The sequence below is a fragment of the Bemisia tabaci genome, chromosome 6 (genome assembly GCF_918797505.1).
Source record: "Bemisia tabaci chromosome 6, PGI_BMITA_v3".
NCBI lineage: Eukaryota > Metazoa > Arthropoda > Insecta > Hemiptera > Aleyrodidae > Bemisia > Bemisia tabaci.
The window spans coordinates 19,271,705-19,285,836 of record NC_092798.1 but is presented as its reverse complement, the minus strand read 5'-3'; the positions used below and the strand labels follow the sequence as shown (position 1 = coordinate 19,285,836).

At 34.6% G+C, this 14,132-nt stretch overlaps 1 protein-coding gene across 1 annotated transcript; it reads right to left on the bottom strand.

Moving 5' to 3' along the window:
• Window positions 1-153: 153 nt before the first annotated feature.
• LOC109041375 (ER degradation-enhancing alpha-mannosidase-like protein 1) lies at window positions 154-14,038 on the bottom strand. Its single transcript, XM_019057721.2, has 10 exons — window positions 13,654-14,038; window positions 12,526-12,702; window positions 11,991-12,162; window positions 7,946-8,132; window positions 6,953-7,127; window positions 6,552-6,672; window positions 5,936-6,106; window positions 5,486-5,656; window positions 4,935-5,099; window positions 154-4,066 (listed from the first exon to the last, which is right to left on the bottom strand). The coding sequence occupies exons 1-10, from the start codon at window positions 13,926-13,928 to the stop codon at window positions 3,971-3,973; spliced, it is 1,710 nt and encodes a 569-aa protein (XP_018913266.1). The 5' UTR covers window positions 13,929-14,038; the 3' UTR covers window positions 154-3,970.
• Between the last annotated feature and the right edge of the window lie 94 nt (window positions 14,039-14,132).

The window sequence follows — 14,132 nt, the reverse complement described above, 5'->3', positions numbered from 1 at the left end:
GTATGTTTTGGTATAAACAGGTACTTAGATTTAGTTGTTTCATCATCAGTCAACATTTTCAACAAAAATGCATCTAAGTACATAAATGAAAAAGGTAGTTATCGCGCAGGAGGTGGACAAGTTAAGGAAATAACCGAAGATGAAAAGAAGGAATTATCAGATCAACAAAATTATATTTGACACTCAATGATCGTGTTATAACAATTAAAAGTGAGTCTGTACAAAACAAATGGTTAAAAATACTCTAATGACTCGAAATAACAAACGTTAACTTCTGATAAAAATAAACTTTAATTTGAACACAACTGCTGTTAGAAATGTACAAATTTATTTTAAAAAACGTTCACTTAAAAACCAAAATAAAGAATAGAATTGAAAGAAAAACTTGAGGAGAACAATGATTGATACTTCGAGAGCATCCAGAAATTCATTTGCACCTTTTCACTAGGAGGGTGTTGCAAATTCTTCAAATTATTTTTATTATTACTTACAAAATCAATTAAGTTGATACATACAGAAATGATTTAATGGGAAACATAAGTCTTTCAGATGTTAATCTATTTGGAGTGACTTAAGAAATTCACGAGTCAAACTATGGCACACTTCAAACTTAAATTGGGATTGTGCTCTATCTTAAGTAACCAAAGAGATGAATGGGTTCTCAGTCTTTCCACACATTTGTGTTTCCTACTCATAGAATGTCATAGGATACAGAGTAACATATCAACGTTGAAATGGCCAGACCATGTATCTCTAATGCAGTGTTTTGATATCTCCTTTGCTGTAAGTATTCCTTTTTTAATGGAAAACAAACAAAAATCATACTTTGAAATTTTTATATGATACTCTTCAGACAGAGAAGAACAAGTTTTCAAGAAATGAGGTTGAACAGTTTTCTGCTGAAAAATTAGGTGTGATAGGAAGTATGCAACTACGCAAAGCGAGGTATGTGGTTCGGAAATTTCATCAACAACACAGAATGTTTCCGCCCCATTCTTATGATGACTTAAGTTAGATATATAAACTTAAAAGAGAAAAAACTCTGATGAGGTGGTTTTGCGTGTTGCAGAATTGTGTTTTGATAAATGATTTTGATGGATTGGCAAATGATAACAAAGTCTGTCTACATGTCAAGTGTACTTTAGAAGAGTTTGGTTTAGCAATTAGGGATGATCTGGTCATGATTTTTCTGGGGGTTATTTGCCACAGGACATCAAAATGGGCATCTGCTCATTGATATCCAGACCTAAATGAGCCGTTGATAGCTTTCATTGATAACCTTTAAAAATCCTATGAGTCATGACAGCTTTTAGCAGAAAGGAACTAAGTTCATTACAGTGTTTTCAAAATTGTACAACTCTTTCTTTTTCTGGAAAACACCCCAAAGTTAGAACACTTTTTATTTTTCTGTCAAAGAATTGTTAGTTTGAAGTAGAAAAAATTCATAAGTTTGATTACTGTACGTGCATTCAGTTTTCTTTATGGTAAAGTAGAAGTTACACGATTTTGAAAATACCGCAATGGACTTCGTTCCTTTCTGCTGAACGCTGCCCAAGAGAACATACTTCAGTGACTATTTCAGCAAGGATCCAAGTTATCAATCCCAAAAAAGATGCATTTTTCGATGTATACAGCAATAAAATCATTCCAGCCGCCGAAATTGAAAAATTTCAACCATCATCGCAGTAAAGTATCAAAATTCCTTATACTTAATGGGTCTCTCCAAAGTTCCTAATGTTTTTTAGAGTTCTCTCCCCACAGTTAATTTCCTATTTTCTAAAGCTCTGGTTTCGAGAGCTTTTATTATTTATTATGTTTTGCTGAAACTAGTTTGCATGATTGGTTGCAATCATAAGAACAAAAACAAATTCTGCGACAAATGCAACTTATCTACCTTTTAAATTCAATAATAAACAGAATAACCTCGAAGAGAAGTGGATCATGATACAAAAACTTTCAGTACATACTTAAAATAGCATGTTTTACCTCCTGGTTACTAGTTTACAAAATAGTTCCTATTTTTTGGGTCTATGATTGGCCTAGAGGTAAGTTGGAAGCAGTGCTCTTTTGTTTTAGTAGGAACTGAAATCAATTTGACAATCACTGGACTAGTGCTAGCACTACCTACGGTACAAGTCCAAGTAATGAGATGTCATCAAGCTATAAATTCGTTCGTTGGAAGGCTATTCCGAATGGATTAGTCTCGTTTATCACATTTTTTCACTATTGAAAAAACATTCTTCAGAAAATACTGATGAATATGCAGGTACGCAGTGACTAAACTGGTCAAAACTACCTCTTTCTTAATCAAGTAATAAAATAGAAAAATTTACATAAACTTTAATGATTTTTCAACTTTAGAGACAAGTTAACGAGACAACCAAAATGAAGGGATGAAATAAGGAAGAAGGCAAAGGGAAGTTAATGATTAGGCTAAATGTAAAAAGAGACATCCTTCAGACAGACTAATTAATATCCACAGTGGAAAATACCTGAGCTGTCTAGAAAAATTTAAGCGACTAGCTTAAGTTCAAATGAGTTGCGTGACTTAATAACACAGACAACCTTTAGAAAACTAAGCTTCCTGCTTCGCCAGAAATTGATATAACTTTATGAACTACTAGTGAGTTACTTACACTAAAAGAGAGAAGTTTGTTCAGACAGGAACAATCTTTCCCGCCGAAAGCAGAGTAAATGAGAAGATTTTGAAAGGGCACTTGGAATGTAATAAAAAGATAAACAACTCTCACTATTTGATGGAGACCTTCATGGAAGACACCCAACTTTTTTTAAAACTCTCAAAGAAAAAATAAAGGATTCATAGATAAATATCTTAGGTTTTCAAATGTAACACAATGATCTGCAAAAAATATTAAGTGATTCGATAGTTAAATTCAGATAAAATATAGTTCAAAAATCTCAATTTTCTAGAAATGAATAACAACTGGAGTTCATGTAAGATTAGTTAGCTGATTAAATGCAGTAGAGGATCTACTATCCCCACCTTTGCATTGGAATAAAATTCAGGAGTCAAGATGCTAATTCTTAGTAGTAATCTAAAAATCAGCCACCTCATTTGGTGCAAACTCTGATGCTTTTCTCATTTGACCATATTCGATGATGTAATTGATTTTTCATTTTTTATTTAATTCCTGACTATAGAAAATGTGCCTTACAACAAGGTATGAATTATGTAAAGTACTATGTGACATATGGTCTCGTCAAAAGTCCATAAGGAAAGCAAATGACACGACGGCAAGTCTGAAAATCAACTCTTAAACAAGTTAAAAGTGTTTACCATTAATATTAATTGAAGGGCGAAAATACAAATGGTGCGATTCATCTGATCAAACTTTCATTTAATCTGTATTAAAAATACTTCGTCATATCTCATTCAGGAGATGATTACTAAAGTTGCCGGTGTGTGTATTCCATTCTACAAGAGAATTTGTAGAAAAAACGTGCAACGTTTGTCTCTAATTCAGACCTTGTCTAGTGGTTCATTCTTGAACACACGAATAATTCAGTATTCTTTCAAAACTGATGAAAATTCACAATGTGTTTACAGAGTTTAGCTCTGTTGAGCAACAACTGTAATACAAGTCCATAGCATAACTTATTAGAAAAAAGAAGTAGGAAAAAATTAAGTACCATCCTAGCATCACAGTATCGCAACTTTACTCACTGAGCAAAGAATTTGGAAGAGAGGCTCCTGGTTTCCTGACAAAACTTTAATTCTAGAGCACTCTTCGAAACTTGTCAGACAAGACATGCCTCCTACTGTCCCTTTCGATCATTCTGTCAATGCTTACCTTGCCCTTTAAAAAGGATTGAATTCCTCGAGACAAGATATTACAGTGAGGTTATAAACTAATTCAATTGATTCTTGGGAAATAAATTGGATAACTCACACCGAAGAGACCATTTGCAGAAAAATGCTTGCATAGGATAGTGGACTTCTTCATTTCAATTACATACCTTCAATACTTAGAATTTTTCCAATTTGTAAGAGATATTTACTTTTCAGAGGTAGAAAATATTTTTTCTCCTGGTCCACAGAATTGCACTGGAACAGACAAAGTTGAAAAAAATTAATAGATGTCAAATAATAGGAGGGGATTGCATACAATATTTATAATCATCAGAGTGAAACACAAGGTTTATTCTTGAGTTAATATAACCAGAGCACTGCAATATTTTATATTTTTAGACCACCTATTAGGTATGTTGTTACAATAAACTTATCCGATTACTTTCGATTCATCAGTTTACTAAACACAACTCAACCATCTCATCGACCTCTGGAGACCGATGAGTATTGGGCAGAAATGCTGGGTATTCATATGAAAACATACAAGCCATTGAGTAATTCAAGCAGATTCTAAATATTCTGACTGATTAGCATTGTGTCATTCTATTTCCAAACGGTCCCAAACAATTTACTTTGACAAGGCACCTATTATTTTTCAACTGGTTATTGAATTGAAATTGAATTTGAACGCAAGACTTTCAGAATAGCAGAATTCAACGAAAGCACTGCCTTAGTAAGATGAGGGGCTTATTTATACCTGTTTGATTAATATGTTGAATACTTAACATTTTAACATACAGCTAGTGCTACTTTGGATGTGTCACTGTGAATTTTTTTTCCCTTTAAGCCCAATTTTTTTTTTCATTACTTCGAGAGGCAAGAATGCAAAAGCCCATGTCTCATAAAATTTTAGCATAGATTTTTTGGAAAAGTTTCATCCAAAGACTTGAAGAAATTCACCTTTTTAGTACTGTCTCCAGACATTGTTCGAGCCCCCGTGGAATTATTGAAGTTTTGAGAGAAATGTGTAAAAGCAGTTTTTCAATTCAGCATTTCAAGAAAACTTAATTCTGCTGCTAATAAGAATTGAAGGAAAACAAATCACTTTAAAATGAGGACATACCACAGGTTCTGAGATGTTATAGTAGGATAGAGGCTTCAATGGTGGGGATGGCTCTTTAACCCATGGCTTCGACCGGAAGGCTGCGTTGACAGGAAATATGTGACCTTCTGTGCTAAATACGAATTTATCAAAGTTTTTGTTGACATGATTATCAACATCAAATAGCTGAAATAAAAGAAAGAAAGAAAATTACGAAATATAATGAAAATTTTAAGAACTGATCATTAATAACGGTGTAGGTGCCAAAAAATTGAAAATTGAGTGAGATGGTTTTGATGGTTTTTTCAGAGACCTCATAGATTAACCTACATTGATGTGAGTTTTCAATCTGACAAGATTTTAATTGATGTAAAAAGTCTTGATTTTTCACAATGTAATGAAATAATGTGAACTTTCTTGAAATCTGGGATGTCTTAGATTCTAGCATGACTTGCATAAAGTGAAATATCACAAAGCATCAGAGCATCTCTAATATATTTTATCATACAGAGTTAATATTTGATACAAACTTTTAGAAAAATGTTTTCCAGCAAAAAAACTGAGGCACTTACCAGGTACAAATATTTTGCAGTTTCAGACAGAAAGAAGCTCTCCATTCGATCTTCTAAACTCATGTCGAAAACATTATGAACGGTTGCATAGCCACATTCCGTCCTGGTAAAATGATTCAGACTTTCCAAAATATCACGACCAACGTGCAAGTAAAATGGACTTTTGGTAGCCTGAAATAAAAATAAATTACACATTTTTATTGAAGAGAAGACCTTCAGACAACTTAAAATGACTTTTTTCACTGTTGATTTAGATCTAATTCTCATTTCTGAATGTCCTTCTCAAGTTAAAATACACTGTCATTTTGGAATGTAATTTTTAGGGGCAGGGTTGTACCTAACTCTCACATTAAAATTTAGGATTGTAATGAGCTCCAATTCAAATTCAGTGTAGCTCTTTTTGGCTAAAATGTAAAGGTAAAAACTTGAATACTTCGATTAAATACACACCTGATAGAGAATATAGGTTGATTCAATTAATTCCGGTCTAAGAGGGTAAAACTTGACATCAGCTGCTAGGCTTTTCCAATTCCATCTCTCAGGTAGAACACCATGCCTTTTCCAAATCAAATAATAAAGGGCGTGTGAGCATATAGCCTCTTCAATATCTCCATCTAAAACCTGATTTGAAAAAATAATTTAAAATTTGAATTTAGAATTTAACGATTAAAAAAAGAAGATCAAAGATGCTATGGTTCAAAACGAAATTTTACAATTTGATAAGAGTTGCCATTCAATGGACGTTGAGAAAAATAATATTAGTTTAAAAACATTCTGAAAACATTGCGCAAGAGAATCTTCTTACGAAATCAATACATTCCCTTCATACTTTGCAAAAATAAACATTTCAAGTCATTGTAAGCGAATACAAATTCAAATCCTCAATATTTCAGAGATTTAAAAATATCATGAAACCGAATAATTAAAAGTCCTTCATAAAAATTTTAAGGGGACCATTTATTTGGTCTTCGATAAATGCTGGAATAAAGGAAATTTTTTGAATTTTCCTGAGCTCATAGCTTTACTTCTGCGTTTAAAACTGTTACACATAAAAAAATGAGTTAACCTGAATTCCAGCAAACGCTGCTTGCAAGGAATCAATCCACGTTGATAAAACTGCACCAGTATTCATGTCAACATTAACAAAGAGAGGATGATCACCTTCTCCATTGTTACACTGTGAGCGTCTGAAACAGGATTTTTTAAATGCAACATGAGTTCATTTAAAGAAATAAACATCATTTGAGGGCGTAAAAATATAAAGCCCTTGCAAACTATATGAAGCACTGATACAGAAGACTACTATTGAACATAGAGGTGCCATGGAATTGGCAGAAAAGAAGCGTATGAATTGTTGGGCGCCTGTACGTAGCATTTGCCATTGAAATGCTCACACTAAGTGAAGTAAACTTGAATGGAAAACTATTATAAGGACGAGATGCTATCCTAGCACGCGCTAATACATACCCTCTTCTCAAATGCTGTTTGATATTCTGGTAGGCCTCATGAAACATTGCATAGTCTTCAGTTTCACCAAACATGATGTATGATTTGAGCAGATATTCATAAAAAGAATCTAAACCAGCACCTAAACCGCTTAAATTACCAATCCATTCACCAGACATAGCATCTATGACATTTCCTGTAAAAATGTAAGCACATACATCAGCACAATACTTGTTATATACAAATTAAAAAAGGCACACAGATAAGGATAAAAGTACTGAGAATATACTGAAAATATTAATCATAGGTATCTATGCATATTTGACAAATTACAGATAATGCTGAGCTTACACTCTGACTAAAAATAAAATATAATACTCAGTTGTCCGAGACAAAATTTCCTTTCCAATCCGATGCATTTTAGTTGTAAGTAGCTTGCCACCAACCAAGATGTAACCCGGATGAATATAATTGCATCTTGGCTGATGGCCATCTACTTATAGGCAAAACGCGTCAGATAAGAAAGAAAATTTCATCTCGGACAAGTGAGTGTATGTTTCAAACCTCAGTGGTTGGGACCTAGTCTGGTACTTTCCAAACAATTTTATCAATCATTACACTCCAAGCCTTTCATACATCTGAAAAAGAGCAGAGTACTGAACAGTATAAACTTTGTTTTAAATGGGCATTGTCTGGTAATAATATTCAAACCCACCTTCATTTAATCAAACCATTGCTTCTTGAAAACGGCCACTGAAAAAAAATTGGACAGTACTTACTCCAAAAAGCAATTCTACAACTTTTTGTACTTGTTTCTTTTTGTACAAAAAGAAACCAAAAAAATAAAATTTGAAACTATCCTTGAATACTCTCAAGGATTTTAAAAGGGTGCAAATAACTTGTTTTGTTTTATTTCTGGAGATTAAAAGTAAAAATAAATTAGGCAATGCAACTCAGGACTTGGAGAAAAGTAAAATATTAAAAAAAAATGTCATCACTGTCATGAAAAATTACCTAGGAGTCCAGTAGATTTAGCTCGTACTTTCCACAGTGCCCTTATAGCGGTTCTTGCATAGCCCTCATAAACTGGGTCACCAAGAAGTCGACTGAGTAAACCCATCTCCAATAAAAGACTCCCTGCTCCAGCAGGACATGTCTCCGTGTTGCTAATATTTTTAGGAATTCCATGCCTTAGGTTTACCTGCATTTACATTAAAACAGTATTTAGATATAACGAATATGATTCTGCTTTAGGTTGCTTGAGATTTAAGCACAAGAAAGGGCCATGAATTGGATTAAATAGCACAATTTAATTTCAGTATTGGTGAATTTTCTCCAGTCAAAAATTTGAAGACAAGAAAAATACTCTAAACATGAAAATGGTTGTAAAAATTTGTACTAGATATTGAGTCTTATGGAGAATAAAACTCTAGACCTCTATTTTCCAGTACAAACTTGTAGCAATTGATGCATTTCTGTTAAACGTGTTCATTAAAAGGGCAAAACCAGCAAACCTTTCCCAAAGTAAATTTTAAATAATGCTTTCCTTCATTGCTCAGAAAATATTCATTCAAAGAAAGTATGAATACTGTCTAGTTGTTAGCCAGAGCACTGTAAATTCAAGTTGCTTACATATTTTAATAAAAATCTAAATACATTGTTGGCTGACACAGTTTTGACCCGTCCTCAAGGAATATGACATAACACAATATACAAATCACTACACTATTTGAAAAAAAAAAAAAAAAAACTACATACATGCGTAATTTTGACCCCCCTCACGGTGCCCCTGAACTCACTTTAAATGCGACTTTGTTGTACATCAAAAATTCAAGTTGGAGGTTGTAGTGGGGTACCCCCTGATGGGTTTTTGGGCAATTTCGAAATAGGTTGTCGGAGCTCCTCGAAAAATAATCGCATTTTTGTGGTTTTTTAGGGGTAAAATAGCAAAATTGGCCTCGGGGCGACAAATTAAACCCCCTCTCCCTCATCCTTGCTTTGACCGATCTGAATTTTTAGTATGTTTTTACCTGGTATAAGATGGGACTTTTCTGAAATTTTCATGCCCATACAATTTTTTTTGCTCCCGCGGCAGCGTTGCCAAGTTGCGGACTCCAAAATATCGAATTTAATGATAAAATGAAGGTTTCGGAGTGTGATTTCCATTCAAAATCAAAAATTCAAATTGTAAGTTGTAGTAGGGTACTGCCTGATGGGGTTTTGGCCAATTTCGAAGTAGAGTGTTTGAGATTTTTGAAAAATAATCGAATTTTTGCGGTTTTTTAAGGGTAAAATAGCACACTGAGCACGGGGCGGCAAGTTAAACCTTTTCTCTCTCATCCTTGCCGTGACCGATCTGAACTTTTAGTATGTATTAACCTGGTATAAGATGTGACTTTTCTGAAATTTTCATGCCCATACAAAATTTTTTGCCCCCCGCGGCAGCGTTGCCAAGTTGCGGACTCAAAAATATCGAATTTGATGATAAAATGAAGGTTTCGAGGTGTGATTTCCTCCAAAATTTCACGAAAAATGTGCAATCTGAGAGTTTTCGATAAGAAAAGGCATATTCGAACAATTTAGAGTTGCAGTGTTGCCAGCTTTCGATTTAAAATTCGTCAAAATGACCCAAATCGCGTTGCAACCTCAAGCGCTGGATTTTTATTTCGTTCAGAATTGGTTATTACGGTTCTTCTGTACTCTATGCATTTAGGTACCATGAAAATTATGCCATTACTTACTTGATGGGTGCAGCTAACTCAAAAAGAGAGGCCGGATAAAGCGATGAGTCGGGGGAAAACGAGCGGTTCGGGTTGACAGAAAGTTCTTAAATCTACTCCATCACCAGAAAGTAGAATTTGAGAACTTTCTCCCACCCCCCAAACCTTATCCCTGTTGCAGTCAATCCTTTGAACATCTTATCTGAAATTTTGCCCCCGAATTTTTCCCAAAAACATGAAAAATAAAAACACAAATAAAATGGGTGGATAACAACGATTCAAATAACGCTATGAAGTCCCTGAATTCGACCTCCTCTCATACAGCGGATTGGATAGTTCGAATCCAGAAGACTTCTTACTGTAAAGAAAATACCTTCGACAATTTAAAGAATAAAAAAATTACAAAAGATCACAATAAATTTGAGTAATGTTGAAAATAAACTCCCTCATAAAAAAAAAATAAACTAGATGACGAAATTATGACTTTTTATGATCGGAACAAACCTGATGGAGTCCATCTAAATTCAAGAGGCCTCTTGATCATCTGGAATCTCATGCAACAGAGTTTGCCATGAATGGTATGTTTCCTTATTTAGTCCAGAAATATTTTATTTTTCGGAATGTCAAACATGTCTTATACAACCAAAAATTTACAAAGCATTTTTAATTTCGTCATCTAGTTTATTTTTTTTATGAGGGAGATTATTTTCAACATTACTCAAATTTATTGTGATCTTTTGTAATTTTTTTATTCTTCAAATTGTCGAAGGTATTTTCTTTACAGTAAGAAGTCTTCTGGATTCGAACTATCCAATCCGCTGTATGAGAGGAGGTCGAATTCAGGGACTTCATAGCGTTATTTGAATCGTTGTTATCCACCCATTTTATTTGTGTTTTTATTTTTCATGTTTTTGGGAAAAATTCGGGGGCAAAATTTCAGATAAGATGTTCAAAGGATTGACTGCAACAGGGATAAGGTTTGGGGGGTGGGAGAAAGTTCTCAAATTCTACTTTCTGGTGATGGAGTAGATTTAAGAACTTTCTGTCAACCCGAACCGCTCGTTTTCCCCCGACTCATCGCTTTATCCGGCCTCTCTTTTTGAGTTAGCTGCACCCATCAAGTAAGTAATGGCATAATTTTCATGGTACCTAAATGCATAGAGTACAGAAGAACCGTAATAACCAATTCTGAACGAAATAAAAATCCAGCGCTTGAGGTTGCAACGCGATTTGGGTCATTTTGACGAATTTTAAATCGAAAGCTGGCAACACTGCAACTCTAAATTGTTCGAATATGCCTTTTCTTATCGAAAACTCTCAGATTGCACATTTTTCGTGAAATTTTGGAGGAAATCACACCTCGAAACCTTCATTTTATCATCAAATTCGATATTTTTGAGTCCGCAACTTGGCAACGCTGCCGCGGGGGGCAAAAAATTTTGTATGGGCATGAAAATTTCAGAAAAGTCACATCTTATACCAGGTTAATACATACTAAAAGTTCAGATCGGTCACGGCAAGGATGAGAGAGAAAAGGTTTAACTTGCCGCCCCGTGCTCAGTGTGCTATTTTACCCTTAAAAAACCGCAAAAATTCGATTATTTTTCAAAAATCTCAAACACTCTACTTCGAAATTGGCCAAAACCCCATCAAGCAGTACCCTACTACAACTTACAATTTGAATTTTTGATTTTGAATGGAAATCACACTCCGAAACCTTCATTTTATCATTAAATTCGATATTTTGGAGTCCGCAACTTGGCAACGCTGCCGCGGGAGCAAAAAAAATTGTATGGGCATGAAAATTTCAGAAAAGTCCCATCTTATACCAGGTAAAAACATACTAAAAATTCAGATCGGTCAAAGCAAGGATGAGGGAGAGGGGGTTTAATTTGTCGCCCCGAGGCCAATTTTGCTATTTTACCCCTAAAAAACCACAAAAATGCGATTATTTTTCGAGGAGCTCCGACAACCTATTTCGAAATTGCCCAAAAACCCATCAGGGGGTACCCCACTACAACCTCCAACTTGAATTTTTGATGTACAACAAAGTCGCATTTAAAGTGAGTTCAGGGGCACCGTGCCCTGGGATGCACTCCTCAAAAGTTTTAAATTACTAAGTTCCACATTAATTTCACTGCAAAAAAAAAAACAAAAAGGATCTTCTGGTTTGTAAATTTGAGCAGTTTATTTTTCACCCCTCCAAATTTAACAGCCCACCTCACTAGAGTTCTGTTCATGAGTCTTTTTTTTTTTATGGATAACAAGCAGTTATTCATTGCTTGAGGTCATAATATAACTGGACACCCTGGCTAACTTCATAATTTTTTGGTACAAACCCTTGGTTGAGGGATGCCAGTTGGAGTATCTTCAAAGGCAGGCAACAACCGCACGGCAAGATCATGAGCCAGCTGCAACAACTGTCCCTCATACCACGATGGTCGTACATCACCAAACGGTTGCTCTTCATCCTCAATGAGTAAATGGGCCGAAAGAAGAGCTCCAATTATTCTGGAAACAATTGAAAATAAGGTATTAGTTCACAGGCAAGCATAAAAGCAACGCACTCCAGAAAAATTGTGAGCAAAGGAAAAATCACACAAACAAGCCTCAGTAAAAAATGGGTGCTTGCAAAGGAGCTGTTACGGGCATGAGTGTGATTTGAAATTTGAGTTCTTTTCTTTTTTGTAAAATTCTATGAGAAACTTGATGATGTCACTGGTTTTCTATATGATATGTGATGCTCTGAAACTCTGAAGAAAAGTCCTAAAATCCAGAAATTATCCATTAATCAATGGACTATCAAATCTAACTTCAAAATGCTGAAAATACACCTTAAACTTGTGATAAATTTAAGATTGAAATAAATCATACCTGATGTTAGCTTCAAAGACTTGTACTACATTGTCTTTATCAAAGTCAACAGTTTCGACAACAAGTGATACGGCACGCTGAAATTCGGTGGCATTGCCCACAATAGCTAGAGTGTCGAGAGTGTCCACTAGTGTTAGACAGTAATCGCCTAGAATATCATTAATGTTAATGTTGGACCTGAAACACACAAAATAATGCTCTTAGAATGGTGTTAGAATTATTTAAAACATTATGTGAAATATTTACACGTATAAAACGCCAAACAGGTTTACTACCTCATAAATGAGTTCCTTACTATTTCATTGTTTGTGTATTTTCCTCAAAATAGTATCAGATCATCTGATGAAAAAGTATTTCAAAGGTTTTTCAATGATTATCAGTCCAAAATTGGATTGTTGCAAAGCTGAGAATTGACAAAGAATTTAAAACTGATCGATAAAAAATAAAAGAAAAATAATAATAAAAAAAAATGTGTTACCTACAAACTCTCAGAGGGAATGATATATCTATAGAAAAATGTAAACTCTGATAAGTACAAATTGGATATTGAGTGTCTACTTTATAAAGTTAGATCAATAGGCATTGATATCCAATTTTGATTTTCTCTTGCAAGAAAGAGCCCAAAGACAGCATTCCTTCCAGGAAGCTTAAGCAGACAATTCTAACATTAAAACCCATCCCTGAATCTAGGAAGCTATCCTCTGAAAAATAGAATGCTTCAGAGTCTTGACCCAGGGCAAGGAGTCTCTTCACCCTCTCCTTCAGGAAGATCCTAACTTCCCAACCTTTTACTTCTCAATGGAGTTAGGTGAAAGACGGCATTTCTTATCAGATGGCCCATCCCTGGATGAAATCAAAGTGAGTCCCTGATTTAAAGGTCAACTTTGCAGTTGGCTGTAACAAACGATAATACTGAGTCCACGAGCAAATCGATATCCATTGGGCGTTTCTAGGAATATTTTACCGAAGATCAAAATTATATGCTAAATCTTTCACTCTTCAGAATTCACTGGTGCATTATGCAGGCGTAAAGCATGCACCATGAAAATCTAAAATATGCTATTGGACTAGGCAATAAAATTTTTAAAAAAAATGAGTGCAACGATTTCTTATCGCACGACAACTTACGGATTTTCGTAATCTGGGCCCCGGCCTGTGCAAAGGATTGGATTGAGCTCATCCTTAGGAAATGCATGTTTCATGTAATTATCGTAGCCGAAATAAAACATTTCTCTAGCTTGATCCAACATTTTAATTCGAAGCTCTTCAGAGAATGAGCCATACTTGGATTCTAAAAAGTCAAGTGGTTGATTGGGTCGAAAAATATTGAAAGAGGTTTTTAAGGCAAGAGACAACTGAGCAAGAATACTGATAGAAAAACTGATGGACCAAAAGTAAAACATTGCAATTTTGAAGAAAACTCAGGAAACATACTGAAAAAGAAGACAAGAATTTTGTTTGACGTTATCGTTTTTCACTTGAACTGATAAGAAGTGTTGTGTTTACGTATTCGTTTGTACTTGTTTTTATTTTATTGTTTCTTCGACCAATCACAAAGCACTTTGGTATAAACGAAGGACTGAAAATAAAACTCCCCTTATCATCGG